This window comes from Schistocerca nitens, chromosome 9 (genome assembly GCF_023898315.1).
Source record: "Schistocerca nitens isolate TAMUIC-IGC-003100 chromosome 9, iqSchNite1.1, whole genome shotgun sequence".
NCBI lineage: Eukaryota > Metazoa > Arthropoda > Insecta > Orthoptera > Acrididae > Schistocerca > Schistocerca nitens.
In genome coordinates this window covers 159,259,241-159,280,431 of record NC_064622.1, presented here as the reverse complement: position 1 = coordinate 159,280,431, position 21,191 = coordinate 159,259,241, and the positions used below count along the sequence as shown (strand labels likewise).

Below are 21,191 nucleotides of genomic sequence, written 5' to 3'. Positions count from 1 at the left end.
CCAAATGCGATAATATTTTCTTGACACCGACCTACATAGGGAGGAACGATAACCACGATAAAATAAGGAAATCAGAGCTCGTACGTAAAGATATAGGTGTTCATTCTTTCCGTGCGCTATACGAGATTGGAATAATAGAGAAATGTGAAGGTGATTCGATGAACCCTCTGCCAGGCACTTGAATGTGATTTGCTGAGTATCCATGTAGATCTAAATTAACACGATCCCAATTGGGATTAGCCTGACTGAGACGATAACAAAATGCAATCGGTATCCGACAGTGGTCTAAAACCCACTAAGAGGGGTATATCCGTCCCACCGCTATCTGGTTGGATTCTGGTGTGCAAACTGTGGTGTCACCGCTAGACACCACACTTGCTAGGTGGTAACTTAAATCGGCCGCGGTCCTGTAGTACATGTCGGACCCGCGTGTCGCCACTGTGTAACCGCAAACCTAGCGCCACCACATGGCAGGTCACAAGACACGGACTAGACCTCGCCCCAGTTGTACGGACGACATAGCTTGCGACCAGACGTACGAAGCTTTCCTCTCATTTGCCGAGAGACAGATTGAATAGCCTTCAGCTTAGTATATAGCTACTACCTAGCAAGGCGCCAATTGTATCAGTGCTAATAGCGTACTAATATTCAAGAGAGATGTATTCCAACAAGAGAATAAAGATAAGTATTAAACGCATCTACGTACTTTTCCTCTTATTCATTAATAAGTCTCATGTTCCAGAACTTCAAGCCCGTCTGCGTTAGTTTAGCGTGCACCTAGCTACCTCATTGTGTCTATGCTGTAGGAAATAGACACAACACAAACTACGATTTTGCACCCTTTTTTTTTTTTTTTAATAAATTGTGTCAGAGGATTTTGAGGCTAATATAACTGCTTTCATCAGAGGTGCGTTGCATTATTTAGTAGCACCGGAATTCTTTTCCAAACCCTTAGTACTACGTATTTACGAAATCCAGAATCCACAGGGTGTCGAATAACGTACGAGTGGCTGAACTGCAGGTAAGGGCAGTTAACATTACAGGTCGAGGAAGTGCGGAGGCTGACTATGCTGCCAACGCGCAGGTAACTCACATAGAGGACCTACCACGCACCCCTGTCAATCTACCGCTTACCGTACCAGACAGTCCAAGCGGTCCAGTACGTTATAAGTTAGGGTTTATCACTCCGCAGAGGGGATGATATAAAGTATTACTTCGGCCAAGGGAATGTTACAAAGGGATCAGCAATTTAGTATTGGAGGAAAGCGTGGAGGGTAAAAATAGAAAAATATTAGAGGGAGACCAAGGGATGAATACAGTAAGCAGATTCAGAAAGACGTAGGTAGCAGTAGTTACTCAGAGATGAAGAAGCTTTCACAGCATACAGTAGCATGGAGAGCTGCCACAAACCAGTCTCTGGACTGAAGCCCACAACAACAACAACGATCTCTTGCTTTCTTTATTATTACTACAACATACCTCCATTTCACACTACAATTCAGATATTTACAAATACGAGGGGCGTTCAGAAAGTAAGCTCCGATCGGTCGCGAAATGGAAACGACTATGAAAAATCCGATAAAGCTTTGCACAGATGTGTTGGGTAGTGTCTCTAGTATAACCCCAGTTAGCATCACGTCGCTCTTCTCATTTCTGAGCTCGCAGTGAGTGCGTAAAGATGTCTAGAAAATAGTGTTTGCCGCCAAGTACGAGGGCCTGGTGAGAAATTTCGCCTGAAGCTATGCAGCTAACATTACATAACTGTCGTGCTGTTTCTTCTTCAAGACAATTCTCAGCCGCATTCTGCAGGGGCAATGAAGATGCTCCTGCATCGTTTTCAAATGGAAATGTGAGATTACCCACAATACAGTCCGCAATTGTCTCCCCCTGAGTTTCATCTCTGGTCACATGAACCGCTGTCTTTGAAGACAACATTTTGACACAGACAACGAGGTGTAGGCCAGCGTGGAGAATTGGCGGAAAGCACTGGCGGCTGCCTTCTATGATGAGGCTATTGAAAAGTTGGTACAACGCTATGACAAAAGTCTAAGTCAGAACGGCGACTACGTAGAGAAGTAGCTGAAAGGTGTAGCTAATTGTTACAAGTAAAACATTTCTGATGTTCACTGTGGTTTCAATTTGGCAATCAATCGGAGCTTACTTTCTGAACAGGCCTCGTAAAAACTAAATAAAACAAGGACAATTTGAATTTTGTGTAGAGGACTGGAGGATAACTATGTACAATAAAAATGTCGTAGGTTACGCGGCCGTTTATATATCCCCTAGCCGTTTTTAGACGGATCACCGCTTCTAGTAACTATGAGAATCAAGTAAGACAGTGATCGCATACGTAAATAAATCGAACTTTATGAGATAACGCCCGACCTGTATGCAACACAACTTACAAGAAATGCGGGTACGATCTTGACGAACGAAAGCTTCTAGGAAATCTACCCTAGTCTGCAATTACTTTTAGTAGTCTAGGGTAGGCGGCAGTAGTTCTACTCGTCTAATGCAGGGCGAAACGAAAGACCATGGAAAAATTGTGAGCGACTGTTCGACGATGTTTTATGAGTACTTTGGTACAAGGGTGTTGTAGTCTCAAGTGTGTAGTTACAGAATAATAAAATTTCTTTAATTTCTTTCTTCCATTTATCATTATATCTTTTTTCTGGATTTACATACATAAGAGTGTAAAAGTCGCCGGTATGCATTGTGCGTCGACTTTGGAAACAAATTTGTTCAATTCACAAATTTTGTTTACGGTTGACACTGTTGTCCTGACAGTACACAGTGATATGAAGCAGTATGGATGGGTTTACCGATGAAGACAGCTCGGCTCTCTGTGTAGAGGTTCTCTGAACTACGTTATGCTGAACGAAGACAACCGGTCACAGTGCTTTTGCATCTGAAGATTCTTCCGTTATTCGGCAATTTACATTGTACATTTTGATGATCACATACACTATGTGATCAGAAGTATCTGGACAGTTAGCTGAAAATGACTTACAAGTTCGTCCCATCTTCCATCGGTAACGCAGGAATTCAGTGTGCCGTTGGCCCACCCTTAGTCTTGATGACAGCTTTCACTCTCGCAGGTATACGTTCTATCCGGAGCTCGAAGGTTTCTTGGACAATGGCAGCCCATTCTTCACGGATTGCAGCACTGAGAAGAGGTATCGATGTCGGTCGGTGGGGTCTGCCACGAAGTCAGCGTTCCAAAACACCACAAAAGTGTTTTATAGGATTCGGGTCAGGACTCTGTGCAGGCCAGTCCATTACAGGGATGTTACTGTCGTGTAACCACTCCGCCACAGGCCGTGCATTATAAACAGGTGCTCGATCTTGTTGAAAGATGCAATTGCCATCCCAGAATTGCTCTTCAACAGTGGGAAGCAAGAAGATCCTAAAACCATCAATGTAGGCCTGTGCTGTGCTACGCAAAATAACAAGGAGTGCAAGCCCCTATCATGAAAAACACGACCACACCATAACACCACCGCTTACGAATTTTAATGTTGGCACTACACACGCTGGCAAGTGACGTTCACTGGGCATTCACTATACCCACACCCTGCCATCGGATCACCACATTGTTTGCCGTGATTCGTAACTCCACACAAAGTTTTCCCACTGCTCAGTCGTCCAATGATTACGGTCCTTACACCAAGCGAGGCGTCGTTTGGCATTTACCTGCGTGATGTGTGCCTTGTGAGTACCTTCTCGACCCAGAAACCCAAGTTTCCTCACCTTCCACCCAACTGTTCTCATGAAGTTTGGAATTCCTGTGTGATGGTCTGGATAGATGTCTGCCTATTACACATTACGACGTCTTCAACTGGAGGCGGTCTCTATCAGTCAACAGACGTGGTAGGCCTTTACACTTTTGTGCTGTACGTGTGTCTTCACGTTTCCATTCCACTATCACATCGGAAACAGTGGACCTAAGGATGTTCAGGAGTGTGAAAACCTCGCGTGCAGACGTATGACGCCAAGTGACACCTAATGACCTGACCACATTCGAAGTCCGCGAGTTCCGCGGAGCTCCCCATTCTGCTCTCTCACGATGTCTAATGACTATTGAGGTCGCTGATACGTAGTATCTGGCCGTAGGTGGCAGCACAATTCACCTAACATAAAAAAAACGTATGTTTTAGGGCTGTGCGAATACTTTTGATAACATAGTGTATTACAGCTCTTCCACGGCTATGACGGTATTTTCATAGTAACGTAGACAACTGGGGTAACAAACCAAGTAATTAACTACACTATTGTACTGTAACGAGATACAGGAGTCCACGGGGAAGAGCTATCGAAATAACGTAGAATAGTATCCTTTCTTCCTTCTATATGTAAAAAAAAAAGACGTGCTTGAATAGAGCAACTTTTGTCATTTAATTTATACCGAATTTCACGATGAGCAAGAAAAACAATGAAATGAGGTCTGGATAGAATACTTCCATGACATCAGGTCACCTGGACAAAACCTCAGCAGCAAATGATTTCTGCACGGCATATGCTATTGTAGTTCGTGTCGAGTTAGCATACACAATTAAAAAGTAATTGGTTTCCTTCGGAACTGAGCAGTTTCCTGGTACAATTTTAACTACCATTCTATAACTGATTCGCCACGAGACGAACAAATAATTCTAGCAGCCCCTCCCACAAACAACGGGATACCGTTACCTGCTCGACAGAACTCAGAAGCAGACGAGAAGTACGCAGGACCAGACGATTTCACGAGCCCCTGCAGTTATAAAGTCGAGCTCGTAAACAAACATATTCGCCGGGGTAGCAATTTCGAGATCTTCAGGCTGAAGGATCACAGGACGGCCGCAAAAGCCGCCCAGGCTTTCACGAGCAGCGAACGGTAGAAACCTCATTAGCTGTCACTGCCACGTGGCAGTTAATGCTACTGCTCCCTTCACCTAAAAATACCTTGCACTGGCACAAGAGCCTATTTGCCTTGGCAGAGCAGTGGCTTCTCACATAAAAATATGCCCTGGGCGCTCGTAACTCTTTAATTACGTTTCGAGTTGATTGATTTCGTTACATATTGTAAAACAGTATCATGTTATCTACTACCTACTGAAACCGAGCACAAAAATCTTTAGTTTTGATTCTTCCTCGTGTTTTGATGCTGTATCCTCTCCAGGGAAGGCAAGGTATTATCGCCACATCCTGTTTTGGGCAATTACAGCCTTTGAGACTACAAACACATTTGGTTATAAATTATTTGCCGAGAAACCCAGTATTGCACGGGTATTTACTTAATCCAGTTTCCTATTATTCCATCCCCTCCTCCCTCCTCTCGCCATTCATTTCCTCCTTCCAGCTATGTCTGTCCATTTCGTCCTTCCCGCTCTCTCTCTCCATCTTGTCCTTCCTCCTCTCGTTGTCCACAGCCTCCTTCCCCCTCTGTCCATCTCCTCCCCCCACTATCCATTCATCCCCCTTCTCTTTACCCACCACTCCTTCCTCTCTGTCCATGGTCCCTATCTATCACCCTCACACCTTCCCTTCTCTGTTAATTTCCACCACCATCTCTCTCTGTGTGACTCCTCCACTCTCTCTCTCTGTCCATCCTCTGCTCCCACTCTCTCCGTTCATCTCCTCTTCTTTCCTTTCTGTGTGCATCTCCTCCACTCTATTTTCATCTCCTCCTCTTCCCTTTCTCTGTTCATTTCTTCCTCCCATTCCGTCTTTTCCCTCTCCTTTCCTCCCACTTGTCTCTGTTCATTTCCTCCTTTCTGTCTCCATATCCTCATCTGTTCTCTCTCTGTGCATTTCCATCTCCCCTATCTCTGTTTACCTCCTTCCCCCCTTACTGTGCCTGTCTTCTCATTCTCTACCTGCGTTATCATCTCGCCCCGATAGCAGGCTGATGGCTCTGGCTCTGACAGTTTTTTTGTTTTTTGGTCGTCAGTCTACTGACTGGTTTGATGCGGCCCGCCACGAATTCCTTTCCTGTGCTAACCTCTTCATCTCAGAGTAGCACTTGCAACCTACGTCCTCAATTATTTGCTTGACGTATTCCAATCTCTGTCTTCCTCTACAGTTTTTGCCCTCTACAGCTCCCTCTAGTACCATGGAAGTCATTCCCTCATGTCTTACCAGATGTCCTATCATCCTGTCCCTTCTCCTTATCAGTGTTTTCCACATATTCCTTTCCTCTCCGATTCTGCGTAGAACCTCCTCATTCCTTACCTGATCAGTCCACCTAATTTTCAACATTCGTCTATAGCACCACATCTCAAATGCTTCGATTCTCGTCTGTTCCGGTTTTCTCACAGTCCATGTTTCACTACCATGCAATGCTGTACTCCAGACGTACATCCTCAGAAATTTCTTCCTCAAATTAAGGCCGGTATTTGATTTTAGTAGACTTCTCTTGGCCAGACATGCCTTTTTTGCCATAGCGAGTCTGCTTTTGATGTCCTCCTTGCTCCGTCCGTCATTGGTTATTTTACTGCCTAGCAGAATTCCTTAACTTCATTGACTTTGTGACCATCAATCCTGATGTTAAGTTTCTCGCTGTTCTCATTTCTACTACTTCTCATTACCTTCGTCTTTCTCCGATTTACTCTCAAACCATACTGTGTATTCATTAGATTATTCATTCCGTTCAGTAGATCATTTAATTCTTCTTCACTCTCACTCAGGATAGCAATGTCATCAGCGAATCGTATCATTGATATCCTTTCACCTTGTATTTTAATTCCACTCCTGAACCTTTCTTTTATTTCCGTCATTGCTTCCTCGATGTACAGATTGAAGAGTAGGGGCGAAAGGCTACAGCCTTGTCTTACACCCTTCATAATACGAGCACTTCGTTCTTGATCGTCCACTCTTATTATTCCCTCTTGGTTGTTGTACATATTGTATATGACCAGTCTCTCCCTATAGATTACCCCTACTTTTTTCAGAATCTCGAACAGCTTGCACCATTTTATATTGCCGAACGCTTTTTCCAGGTCGACAAATCCTATGAAAGTGTCTTGATTTTTCTTTAGCCTTGCTTCCATTATTAGCCGTAACGTCAGAAATGCCTCTCTCGTCCCTTTACTTTTCCTAAAGTCAAACTTATTGTCACCTAGCGCATTCTCAATTTTCTTTTCCATTCTTCTGTATATTATTCTTGTAAGCAGCTTCGATGCATGAGCTGTTAAGCTGATTGTGCGATAATTCTCGCACTTTGTCAGCTCTTGCCGTCTTCGGAATTGTGTGGATGATGCTTTTCCGAAAGTCAGATGGTATGTCGCCAGACTCATCTATTCTACACACCAACGTGAATAGTCGTTTTGTTGCCACTTCCCCCAATGATTTTCGAAATTCTGATGGAATGTTATCTATCCCTTCTGCCTTATTTGACCGTAAGTCCTCCAAAGCTCTTTTAAATTCCGATTCTAATACTGGATTCCCTATCTCTTCTAAATCGACTCCTGTTTCTTCTTCTATCACACTCTGACAGTATTTCTATCCAAACTAATATGTGTACCAATATATGAAACAAATTTCATTGAAATCATTCAAGGGGCTTAGGATTACCTCTTTCCCGATGGTATTGCTCGTACACGCATATTTCATGTACACACTGATCAGCCCGAACTTTATGATCCCCAAACAATGTCCATCCCTCATTACAGGTGCTGGACGTGGTGGGATGGGAAGACTGGTAAAACAGTATAGGTGGCGAACTGTGGAAGACCTAATATCAGTCTTTAATGCTGGGCAGAGTGCAAGTGTGTCTGAAGAAGTAGCGCACCGAACACTCCTAATGATGGGCCTCCGCATCCAACGACCCATGCACGTGTGTCAATTTTAACACTATTACATCGGCAACTACGACTAAAAGGGGCATGTGACCATAGCAGTAGACGTTGACGCATTGGCAGAACGTTGCATGGTCTGATGAATCCCGATACCTTGTTCATCATGCCGATGGGTGGGCATGAATCTGTCGTCTTCCGGGGGAACAGTTCCTTAGCACCTGTACTGCGGAACGAGGCCAAGCTGGCGCCGGATTCGTTACGCTCTGGATAATATTCACGTGGGTATTCACGGATCCAGTGGAGCTCGTGTAAGGCACCATGAAGGCGAAGGAGTACCTTACACTGGTTGCAGATCACGTACACCCCTTCATGACGATCTTCATTCCCGACCGCCGTCGTATTTTTGAACAAAATAATGCGCCATGTCACAAGGCTAGGAGTGTAATGGAGTGGTTCATGGAACACTGCGGCGAGTTCCAGTTGATGTGCTGGTCCCCCCAACTCGACAGACCTGAATCCAATGCAAGACATCCGGGAGTTCAAAAATGGTTCAAATAGCTCTGAGCACTATGGGACTTAACATCTGAGGTCATGAGTCCCCTATAACTTAGAACTACGTAAACCTAACTAACCTAAAGACATCACACACACCCATTCCCGAAGCAGGATTTGAACCTGCGACCGTAGCAGTTGCGCGGTTCCGGACTGAAGCGCCTAGAACCGCTCGTCCACCGCGGCCGGCCCTTTGATAGATGGATGGTTGTTACCCCCATAGCAATTCTTTGCAGAAAGAAAATATGTGTGTCCAAGTGTGATTGATATCGGTCCATTGGTTTAGGAGGAGACGAGACACAAACATAGATACATACATTTTCGTAATTTATGTGGATGTATGGATATGGGTTTAATATGAGCTACAATTTATTTGTGATTTTATGTTATTTGCGAGGACAGACGAGAGGTACTAAACAGACAGTGATGGTGCCACAGTGTAGGACTATTGTCCATAAATTACGCAGGTCGTGATTACTAATAACGAGAAGACGGCAATTTTCCCTATGACGGCATTTACTGTTGGAAGAGAGCTCTTTGTGCCTAGTTGTAACTGTCCTTCCGCACATTTATCCACAAGTAAGGCGCCAGCGAAACAATCCTGACCGTTAGAGAAAGGCAGTACCAGCACATCTGTCTGCAGGAGAGCACGGTTGGCTACCAAAAATAGAGACTTCAGGTTAGTCGGCTGGTTTCCCCGAAGCGCGCGGTATTAAATGAGTCCCACAGCATGAGCTCTGGCTCATTTCGACTCAGTTTCTTTTGCAGTCTAGACGCGTTACTTTGGCTGGTACAGCCTCCAGACCACAAGAGCCTACAATTTATGTTCCGGGTGCTACAGACACCAGTAGGGCGATCTAACAATACTGGTTAGTAGGAGATTCGATACATGGTTTTGTTGCCCGTTAGTACCGACAATCAGGCCATCAGAAGTTGCGATGGTCACTCATAATTACGATCGCATCTGGACCATAGGCGCTTCCATGCCACTGCTGCGACAATCTACCTCGTTCTACTGCCGTGTGTCATCTTCGGACCGTATCTCTCTGACCGTATCTCTCTCGCTCGCCCTTACTTCTTATTTCTTTCTTGTTGTGTACATAGTTTCGCGTAGTCAGCACGTACACAACTTTCCCAGTAGAGCGCGCCCCGCTAAGCACAACAGCGCAGGCGCAGCGCTCGTCCGTCTCCGCACTACGAGGTGGCGCTGTCTTAGAGACGGACCAAATTCTGCTTCCGCCGATCCGCGTATTAATGTCACGCAGCCAATGATATTGCTGCTAACGTAGAACCTTTTCTCCTCGCGGATCACACTCGCGCAGTGATACCTGAACGCGCGAGGTATTATAACGAGTGTACAGACCTCCGATAAGTCAGTCTGCATCAGTCTGAATTTGTCTGCATTAGTCTGTAGTCAAGTTTCAGTCTGCGCCTAATAAGATTATCATATTACTGTACATAGCCATGAGGAGAAATGTACAGACACTTTGTCAAGTATCAGAGATATGTGAGAATAAGATTAACGTACCAAGACCAAAGGAACTTCAGATTGTCAATTGTAAATAGCATCCACAATCAAGTTAAGTAAGGTTTATGATTTTTATTATTTTAATAAATGTGTGTGAAAATTAATGAAGTTCTGTTTAAAGTTGGTCACCGTCAATCAGTTACTCTAACCGTGCAAGTGGCATTTCTATCGTCTGACCTAACGGCAGAAGATAAACACGCCACGATAAGACCACGAGACATATTGCTGACACTCGCCTACTTCGTTAGAGCGACAAGTCAAATAATCTGATGGTGTGTGTACCGAAGGTCTTACAGTACGCACACCACATTTCTGTTCTAAGCTTTCTCTACCCATTTATGTATGCAGTTTTTATTGATTGATTAAGAGTTGTGTCATGGTCCTGTAATCACTGTGTTGCATGCAGACAAATTCATCACTGATTTAAGTGGCTTTTTACGTTGTATTAAGTTACATTATTGCTGTAATTGTGGTCTTTTGAAATTATACCTACGAAAAGCAAAGTCGTATGGCATGGTAGCATGAGAGACCCCGAAAAGCAGACTGACCTGCGTGTTAGTCAAGGTTTTCCATTCCCTTCACACGCAGTGTCACCTCTCCAGTGAGAAGTGTAGAGTTGTAAGCGTATCTGTAATGGGTGCGTGTGCAGTGCAGTGTCATGTTTGTTTTGGATGATGACGAGAGAAGGCAGAGGTTACTCATCCAAGCACTGACCACGTCCGACAGAGTTTAACCTCGTGGATCTGACGAGAACCGGAGTATTAAAAGAGGGAATGCTGCTGGCATTATGCCTGTTTAGTCTGTCGTCGACTATTTTCTCAACAGAGTTGTGCTACCCCGTTCTGTCAATCTATAATCAAGTCGGATCTACTCCCCTGAGGTGGTGTGGTCGAATCATAACCTTAGTAGTAAATGAATCTGATGCTTTAGGCACGGTCAGGGAACGAAGTACGGTAATGGGTGTTCGTTTTCAAGGCACACAGCTGGGATCGCGGACCACCGCCTCAAAGCGTGACTTCCATAACGTGCTGCAGAAACCTTATCAATGAGTTAACTGCTAAGTATTCGTACATACACTATTATCTGTAACACATAAGAAAACACTAGATAAGAAGTCGTTCATTTGGTGCTGAAGCACATGCAGTGCATTCATCTGCTGACAGTCCTGCTATAAGTGAATTTTTTAGCCCCAGAATTCAAATCCATGGCGATCTGACTAAGGAGACCACGTGGCGTTCGTTGTCGGCAAACTCTTGTACTAGTCCTATGTGCCGATTTATGCCTGTCTAAACATTGATATGCCGCGCGGGATTAGCCGAGGAGTCTAGGGCGCTGCAGTCATGGACTGTGCAGCTGGTCCAGGCGGAGGTTCGAGTTCTCCCTCAGGCATGGGTGTGTGTGTTTGTCCTCAGGATAATTTAGGTTAAGTAGTGTGTAAGCTTAGGGACTGATGACCTTAACAGTTAAGTCTCAGAAGATATCACACACATTTTTTTAAACATTGATATGGCGGTACTGAAGATGAATCCTTGACACAAAAACCCATGCATGTCGCACCCATGCGTCGTTAGATGCAGTTAATACATAATGTGCTTCAATGTTCGTTGCACACCATTCTGTAATTCACTACTCAGATATCGAATCTACACACGTGCCACACTTCATACCTTGTAGCGTATTCGGGCATCATTCGCGCCACATCTTAACTTCCAGCTGACCTTTGGTTTGGGGGAAGCGTCTTTGATGTTGATGATGATGATGATGATGAGGTCCCATACTGCGAGGAGCGTAGGGAACGATGCGGAAGACCTGCACCGCCGACTAGGCAAAGTCGTAGAAGAGGTGATTTGCCATTGCCTTCCTCCAACAGTAATGAGGATGAATTATGATGATGATGATGAAGACAACACAACAACACCCAGTCATCTCGAGGAAGGGAAAATCCCTGGCCCCGCCGGGAATCGATCCCGGGACCCCGTGCGCTAGAAGCGAGAACACTGCCGGAATACCACGAGCTGCGGACTAAGCGTCTTTGACTAGTAATTAAAACATTCAGAGTCCTGGGTTCGAATGTAGTTTGAATTTTGAAGGAAATTCATCATAAATGGCAGCCGAAGACTTCCAGTACAAGGAGACAGTCTCGTTCTGCCAAATACCTTGTTAATGAGGGAGGATGATTGGACAGACCTTCGGGCCACCTTTATGACTTTTCAATTGGCAGTTGGCCCTAAAAGCTGAAGAATATATAATCATCAACGGCATCAGGTGAGAAGGCAATGGAAACCATTCCACTAAAGACACGTTATGTGTATCTGTATGACATATGCCTTTTAGTTGAAAAATGTCATGATGATCTCTCCATTGGAAAAAGTCCCCCTTCTCCAAGGAGGGCCTGGCAAGAGGGAGGTACCCAAGTGAAAAAGATGAATAACTAAAGAAACTGTAACATTGTATGGATCGAGTTAAGGAATGACAGAAGTCTGAGCGTGATAGGGAAGCATACAATCAGAAAATGGACATCTAAAGGTCCATAAAGAGGGAAAAAAGAGAACTGCGAATAAAAACATAAAGGAAGTCCTAATAGACGTGTCTCATCACATCTTAGTAACTTAATTAGAAAGGGAAAACATGGCGGATGGTATGTTATATTCATAATTTAAAAAAACTTGCGATGCAATAAGGCAACAGGGATGGATTACATTCCATCAGGATTCGTGGCGAGATGACTATAAGGTAACACCAATAGCAGCAGAAAGTGGTGTAATGGAGGCGGGCTGTGTTATGAACAGGAAAGTAGGGAAGTGACTACTTTCCTTAGAGTAGATTAGTGATAGAGTTGGCCTCATCAGAATCAAAAGCAAACGAACGCCAAGTTCAGGTATACATGGCGAGGTCAAAAGCAGAAGACAAAGAGGTACAGAAAACATATGAGGATACTGAGCAGGTACTTCAGTATGTAAATAGAGATAATTATCTAATAGTCTTGGGATATTGGAAAGTGATAGTAGGAGAAGAAACAGAATGCAGACTTACGGGAGGATATAGGCTTGGTAGTATTAATGAGGGAGGAGAAAAACTAAAAGTGTCCTCCAACTGATTTCATTTAGTAACACCGATCACACTGTTAAAATATCTCAAGATCAGATCATATACTTGGAAAAGGGCCGGAGATACGGCAAAATTCCAGCTGGGTTACATCGGGGTCAGACAGAGATTTCGAAATCAGACATTGGTTTGCAAGGCTTACCCGAAAGCAGATAGAGACTCGGATCAATATTTGGTACTGATGAAGAGTAGACTGACGTTTAAGACAATCGGCAGGAAGGGCAAACGTAAACATTTCTCGAAGTGAGGTACTGAAGTACGGTGGAGTGATGAGATGCGTTTGAAGTTCTCTCGGGCTGTAGGTTATGCTATAATGAATACCACAATAAGCATTTCATTTGAAGAGGAGTGGACATCGCTACGAAGGGAAATCATAGATGCTGGACGGACAAACATACGTCTATGGAAGGCAACAGCGAAGAAAACTCAGTAGAATAACAAATTTTGTAAAAATTGTAACACTGTTGATTAGATCGTTAGGAAATTTTTTGCGCTTGGTGTTCAGTAATTCACGTTCACTGGAGCGTTTCTAGATCGACTAATCGTAAGAAAGACTACCTAACAGATCAAAACGAAAATTTTTGTTCCAACACTGACAATGTTGAGTGTTTATGGAAAAAGTTTAAGGCAATCGTAAAATGCGTTTTAGACAGGTACGTGCCGAGTAAAACTGTGAGGGACGGAAAAAACCCACCGTGGTTCAACAACAAATTTAGGAAACTACTGCGGAAGCAAAGAGAGCTTCACTGCAAGTTTAAACGCAGCCAAAACCTTTCAGACAAACAGAAGCTAAACGATGTCAAAGTTAGCGTAAGGAGGGCTATGCGTGAAGCGTTCAGTGAATTTGAAAGTAAAGTTCTATATACCGACTAGATAGAAAATCCTAGGAAGTTCTGGTGTTACGTTAAATCAGGAAGTGGATCCAAACAGCATATCCAGCCACTCTGGGATGATGATGGCATTGAAACAGAGGATGAACGCGTAAAGCTGAAATACTAAACACCTTTTTCCAAAGCTGTTTCACAGAACGAAAAAATGGCTGACATCGAAATAAGTGTCAAAGAAATAGAAATGCAACTGAAATCATTCAACAGAGGAAAGTTCACAGGACCTGACGAAATACCAGTTCGATTCTACACAGAGTACGCGAAAGAACTTGTCCGCCTTCTAACAGCCGTGTACCGCAAGTCTCTAGAGGAACGGAAGGTTCCTAATGATTGGAAAAAGAGCACAGGTAGACCCAGTTTTCAAGAAGGGTCGTCGAGCAGATGCGCCAAACTATAGGCCTATATCTCTGACATCGATCTGTTGTAGAATTTTAGAACATGTTTTTTGCTCGCGTATCATGTAATTTCTGGAAACCCAGAATCTACTCTGTAGGAATCAAGATGGATTCCGGAAGCAGCGATCGTGTGAGACCCAACTCGCTTTATTTGTTCATGATACCCAGAAAATATTAGATACAGGCTCCCAGGTAGATGCCATTTTCCTTGACTTCCGGAAGTCGTTCGATACAGTTCCACACTGTCGCCTGATAAACAAAGTAAGAGCCTACGGAACATCAGACCAGCTGTGTGGCTGGATTGAAGAGTTTTTACCGAACAGAACACAGCATGTTGTTCTTAATGGAGAGACGTCTACAGACGTTAAAGTAACTTCTGGCGTGCCACAGGGGATTGTTATGGGACCATTGCTTTTCACAATATACACTCCTGGAAATGGAAAAAAGAACACATTGACACCGGTGTGTCAGACCCACCATACTTGCTCCGGACACTGCGAGAGGGCTGTACAAGCAATGATCACACGCACGGCACAGCGGACACACCAGGAACCGCGGTGTTGGCCGTCGAATGGCGCTAGCTGCGCAGCATTTGTGCACCGCCGCCGTCAGTGTCAGCCAGTTTGCCGTGGCATACGGAGCTCCATCACAGTCTTTAACACTGGTAGCATGCCGCGACAGCGTGGACGTGAACCGTATGTGCAGTTGACGGACTTTGAGCGAGGGCGTATAGTGAGCATGCGGGAGGCCGGGTGGACGTACCGCCGAATTGCTCAACACGTGGGGCGTGAGGTCTCCACAGTACATCGATGTTGTCGCCAGTGGTCGGCGGAAGGTGCACGTGCCCGTCGACCTGGGACCGGACCGCAGCGACGCACGGATGCACGCAAAGACCATAGGATCCTACGCAGTGCCGTAGGGGACCGCACCGCCAATTCCCAGCAAATTAGGGACACTGTTGCTCCTGGGGTATCGGCGAGGACCATTCGCAACCGTCTCCATGAAGCTGGGCTACGGTCCCGCACACCGTTAGGCCGTCTTCCGCTCACGCCCCAACATCGTGCAGCCCGCCTCCAGTGGTGTCGCGACAGGCGTGAATGGAGGGACGAATGGAGACGTGTCGTCTTCAGCGATGAGAGTCGCTTCTGCCTTGGTGCCAATGATGGTCGTATGCGTGTTTGGCGCCGTGCAGGTGAGCGCCACAATCAGGACTGCATACGACCGAGGCACACAGGGCCAACACCCGGCATCATGGTGTGGGGAGCGATCTCCTACACTGGCCGTACACCACTGGTGATCGTCGAGGGACACTGAATAATGCACGGTACATCCAAACCGTCATCGAACCCATTGTTCTACCATTCCTAGACCGGCAAGGGAACTTGCTGTTCCAACAGGACAATGCACGTCTGCATGTATCCCGTGCCACCCAACGTGCTCTAGAAGGTGTAAGTCAACTACCCTGGCCAGCAAGATCTCCGGATCTGTCCCCCATTGAGCATGTTTGGGACTGGATGAAGCGTCGTCTCACGCGGTCTGCACGTCCAGCACGAACGCTGGTCCAACTGAGACGCCAGGTGGAAATGGCATGACAAGCCGTTCCACAGGACTACATCCAGCATCTCTACGATCGTCTCCATGGGAGAATAGCAGCCTGCATTGCTGCGAAAGGTGGATATACACTGTACTAGTGCCGACATTGTGCATGCTCTGTTGCCTGTGTCTATGTGCCTGTGGTTCTGTCAGTGTGATCATGTGCTGTATCTGACCCCAGGAATGTGTCAATAAAGTTTCCCCTTCCTGGGACAATGAATTCACGGTGTTCTTATTTCAATTTCCAGGAGTGTATATAAATGACCTAGTAGTTAGTGTCTCAAGTTCCATGCGACTTTTGCGGATGATGCTGTAGTATACAGAGAAGTTGCAGCATTAGATAATAGCAGCGAAATGCAGGAAAATCTGCAGCGGATAGGCACTTGGCACAGGGAGTGGCAACTGACCCTTAACATAGACAAATGTAATGTATTGCGAATACATAGAAAGAAGGATCCTTTATTGTATGATTATATGACAGCGGAACCAACACTGGTAGCAGTTACTTCTGTAAAATATCTGGGAGTATGCGTGCGGAACGATTTGAAGTGGAATGATCATATAAAAATAATTGTTGGTAAGGCGGGTGCCAGGCTGAGATTCATTGGGAGAGTCCTTAGAAAATGTAGTCCATCAACAAAGGAGGTGGCTTACAGAACCCTGGTTTGACCTATACTTGAGTATTGCTTATCAGTGTGGAATCCGTACCACGTCGGGTTGACAGAGGAGATAGAGAAGATCCAAGGAAGATACGTTACGGAGATGTTTAGCAAACTCAAGTGACAGACTCTGCAAGATAGGCACTCTGCATAGCGGTGTAGCTTGCTGTCCAGGTTTCGAGAGGGTGCGTTTCCGGATGAGGTATCGAATATATTGCTTCCCCCTACTTATACCTCCCGAGGAGACCACGAATGTAAAATTAGAGAGATTCGAGGGCACACGGATGCTTTCCGGCAGTCGTTCTTCCCGCGAACCATACGCGACTGGAACAGGAAAGGGAAGTAATGACAGTGGCACCTAAAGTGGCCTACGCCACACACCGTTGGGTGGCTTACGGAGTATAAATGTAGATGTAGAAAAGCGGAATTCATCATACGCAGTACGGTGTCATGTATATGAAGAATTCGACCTTTCTAAGATTTTCTTAAGATGAGTTAATCTCGATACACGCAAACGTGAATTACCGAACACTAAGTAGAAATTTTAGCGACTTAATCAACAATGACACAAGTTGTACAAGATTTGTTGCACGTTGCACAATTGTTGCAATTCTCCTAGGTGATTTCATGTCCATCTAAAAAAAAAAAAAGTTATTTCCATTGATCTAATAAAGAAGGGAATATGAAAATAGGAACAGACGGGAAATTACAGTAAGGGAAGGAGGCCTAGACCTAGGCGAAATGGCTGCAGGAAAATGTGAAGAAATCGAAAAATATTCCTAGAGTATTTTCAAAGTTAAACGCATAGGAGAGAGCGAATAGCTGGAAACAGCAGACTGAAGGCCTCTGCAATGGGGATGAAGATTATTATAAGGTCTGGAGGACGCATAAGAGCAAGGCGGTTAGCGCCGGCACCAGAAAGTAATGAAACGGGTGTGGAGGATTATCATAAAATCACAAAAAAGAGAACTGCGAATAAAAACACGAAGGAAGTCCTGAAACACTTGTCTCATCACATGTTAGTGACTTAATTAGACAGGGAAATCATGGCGGATTTTGTACCATATTCATAATTTAGAGAACTTGCGATGCAATAAGGCAACAGCGTTGAGATACATTCCTTCAGGAGTTCCAAAATCATTGGGGGGGGGGAGGGGGGGGGGAAGCGGAAACCAAAGGACTATTCAATTTGAGGAGAAGAATCTGTGAGACTGGCGATATACGGCAGGTCTGCGGAAAGAATATCATTCCCACAACCCCGAAAGGCCAGATTAAGCTAGAGATTTCACACAGTTATCTTAAAATCTAATGCACCAATATTGCTAACAATAATATTGCACAGAAGAATGGAAAAAATTATGGGACTAAACTGCTGAGGTCATCAGTCCCCTAGAACTTAGAACTACTTAAACCTAACTAACCTAAGGACATCACACACATCCATGCCCGAGGCAGGATTCGAACCTGCGACCGTAGCGGTCGCGCTGTTCCAGACTGTAGCGCCTAGAACCGCTCGGCCACTCCGGTGGCCCCCTACTTCAATGAGTACAGAGTAAGGAGAGAGAATAAATCGCACAGTAATAGAAATTATACTAGCGGACAACTTAATATCTAAATTGGTGACAACGAAGGATATGAACTTCAGGGATTCTGCTACCGTCATAAGTCATAAGCGTAAATTTGAGGAAGCAACTTCTAAGAATGTACGTTTGTAACACGGCATTGTATAACAGTGGATCACAGACCGTGAGGAAATCAGAAAACAAGAATCGAAGGTTTTGAGATGAGGTGCTATAGAGACACTGTGCGGATTACGTGGACTGGTAGGATAGGAATGGTTAGATCTTCCGCAGAATAGACAAACTGATTGTGTGGAAAATACTGACAAGAAGAAGCGACTGGTTGAAGGACATGTTTTAAGACACCAGGGAATAACTTCTGTGCTACTAGAGGGAGCTGTACAGCGTAGAAACTGTAAGGGAAGATATCGATTGGAATACATCCGACAAATAATCGGGGAACAGGGGTGCAAGCGATACTGTAATACGAAGAGATTCTCACAAGAGAGGAATTCGTGGCGGGGCATATCGATCCAGCAAGAAGACTGATGGAAAAAGTAAAAGAAGAAACCCCTGAGCTCCTTGTTTCGACTGTGCTATTCGCTGACAGTGAATTAGGTTACGCATTTCTGTATTAGTGGAAATTCGTAAATTTCTAAATACCTATGAAATGATAATTTAAGAAAAATAAATTCCAAATCTGGACGAATATGACATATTTCCTCCTCTCAGCACATCTCATTTCACGTTTGGGCTCCAATTGGCAGCATCTAGGAACAGTAAAAAAGAGCAATATAATGTCTCAAGTAAGTGCTCTTTTCTCCGTTGTACAAATGGGTTTACATCCTCAAGTAGGCCTTTCCACAAGTAAGCGATCCTTTTTCAGACTAAATGAATAAACAAGGTGATTCGGCTGCTCCTATCTAGGGTTTACGTAATCCTAACGGCGTCGGATACCATATGCAAAATTTTCATATTCTCTCCCTCGCTGCATGCAAACTATTAGTCCCATAGCAAAATATGGATGGAATCTTTTTGTAGTAATTGTTATATAGTTAAATTTTGTGATGGGATAGATTTTCATTAGAGGCCGTAGTTTTCGTATTATTCGAGAAAAACCTACAAAGTACCCTTGAAACTCGTTTTTTTGAATAACTCGAAAACTGTGGTCTCCAGCGAAAATATATTCCAGTGCAAAATTTAACTACATAAAATTTCCTGCAAATATCCTGTTTATTTTTTCGTGTAGGGCTAATAGTTTGGATGCAGCGAGCGAGAGATTATAAAAATCATGCACGTGGTTTCTGAAGGTGCTGCGGGTTGCCTAAAGCCTATAGGTAGGGGCTACTGAATCAAGCCACATGTGTGAAAGACCACAGAGTCATATGTGCTGCGCCAATTACAGGGCTGTGCCACAAACCAGTGTATCTTATTGGGGTAAACGCATTATGACAAAGAAAGCAAGGTACGTAGAATAAAGATGCCAACAGACGTAGAAGACAGTTGTTGGTATCCACATTCTAAGAATTATTCACCAGCCATAATTTTGCTTCCATGTCTATATGATGGACTACAGAAACTAAATGCACAATTCGATGACTCACCTGAGTGGGTTGAGGATGGCCCGGTGACGATCCACGGCGATGGCGGTGAGCGTGAAGATGCTGACGTTGACGCTGAGCACCTGCACGAAGGGGCAGAAGGCGCACATGAAGTGCGGCAGGTTCCAGCGCTGCAGCAGCGCCGCCTGGAACTGCACCACAACACACCGCTTGCTCACTCGTCCTCCTCTTCTAACACACACCACACCATACCACGCCAAGAGGGAGGAGCCGTGACTTCCGCATCATTATCACTACGAATCGTTTCTACGAGCGTTCTGAACGCCATAAAAAATTGTTCAAAAATCTCGACGAGATTCTGCTGTTATTTGGCTAGCGACACGAGATTATTTAGTCCACCATTGATTAATATCAGTTTTCATAAGTTACCGACTACACCAATCACAAGAGTAAAGTGGTTCACAAACAGATAATATAATAATGATTTTTATTATTTGTTTGCGTTTCTAATGTGTGTCCTTTTACTTATGGTCATTTGGAATTACTCTTGATCCATCAGTATTGACACGTAATTAATATCGTAGTCATGAACGAAATTTATCGATACTTCTAACGCAGCTACATTGTACTAGTAAAAGCTTCACAACATCCATGCGAGAGTTTGCTGGCACAAGTATTGTACAAGAATGATGAAGAAGAGCAAATGTTTTTATACAGGGAATGCTGATCAGTAAACGAATGAGTCCAGTATTATTACGGAAAATGGCAAAAAAATCTAAATTGCCGTTAGTCTACTGATGATGGCAACGAAACATGTAATAGATATTGGTAATGATTTTCTTTGTTTCAAAAACTTGGAGAAAATATTACATACACAACAGTTGTTCAACGCGCCGTCCTCGCGAACATTGATGCAGGAAGAACATTTCTGCTTAAAGTACTGTGACACTCTAGTGTTTGCCGGCCGCGGTGGTCTAGCGGTTCTAGGCGCTCAGTCCGGAACCGCGCGACTGCTACGGTCGCAGGTTCGAATCCTGCCTCGGGCATGGATGTGTGTCATGTCCTTAGGTTAGTTAGGTTTAAGTAGTTCTAAGTTCTAGGGGACTGATGACCACAGATGTTAAGTCCCATAGTGCTCAGAGCCATTTGAACCATTTTTGAACTCTAGTGTTTCCAGAATAAATCTATCTGCAGCGGAGTGTGGAATGATTTGAAACTTGACGACAGATAAAACGTATGTGCCCCACTGAGACTCGAAATTGGAAGCTTTGCCTTCCACGGGCAAATGCTCTATCGACTGAGAACTGAACCTGCCGGGCACGACTTCCGACCCGTCCTCACAGCTTAACTTTTGCTAGTCTCTCTTCAGACTTCCGAGAACTTCTGCTTTCCTGTATATTAATCTGGCACACAGTTTTAATTTCCCAGAAAGTTTCAAATCAGCACACACTACGATGAAAAGTGAAACGTTTATTCTGGAAGCAACCATATAGGCTGCAACTGAACAAATTTTCTGCAGTATTCTTTCGTTCTGAATGCTAGTCCCACAAGCCAGACTTCCTGATGTAACATATCGGGA

General features: G+C 44.5%; 1 protein-coding gene across 2 annotated transcripts in view; it reads right to left on the bottom strand.

Annotated features, from left to right (window-relative positions):
- The window catches only part of LOC126203145 (prolactin-releasing peptide receptor-like), a 918,861-nt gene that overhangs the window by 343,480 nt on the left and 554,190 nt on the right, over positions 1-21,191 (bottom strand). For both annotated transcript variants that reach the window (XM_049937389.1, XM_049937390.1), the window contains one exon: positions 19,655-19,803. In XM_049937389.1, coding sequence (XP_049793346.1) covers positions 19,655-19,803 — 149 coding nt within the window. The remainder of the gene's footprint in view (positions 1-19,654; positions 19,804-21,191) is intronic.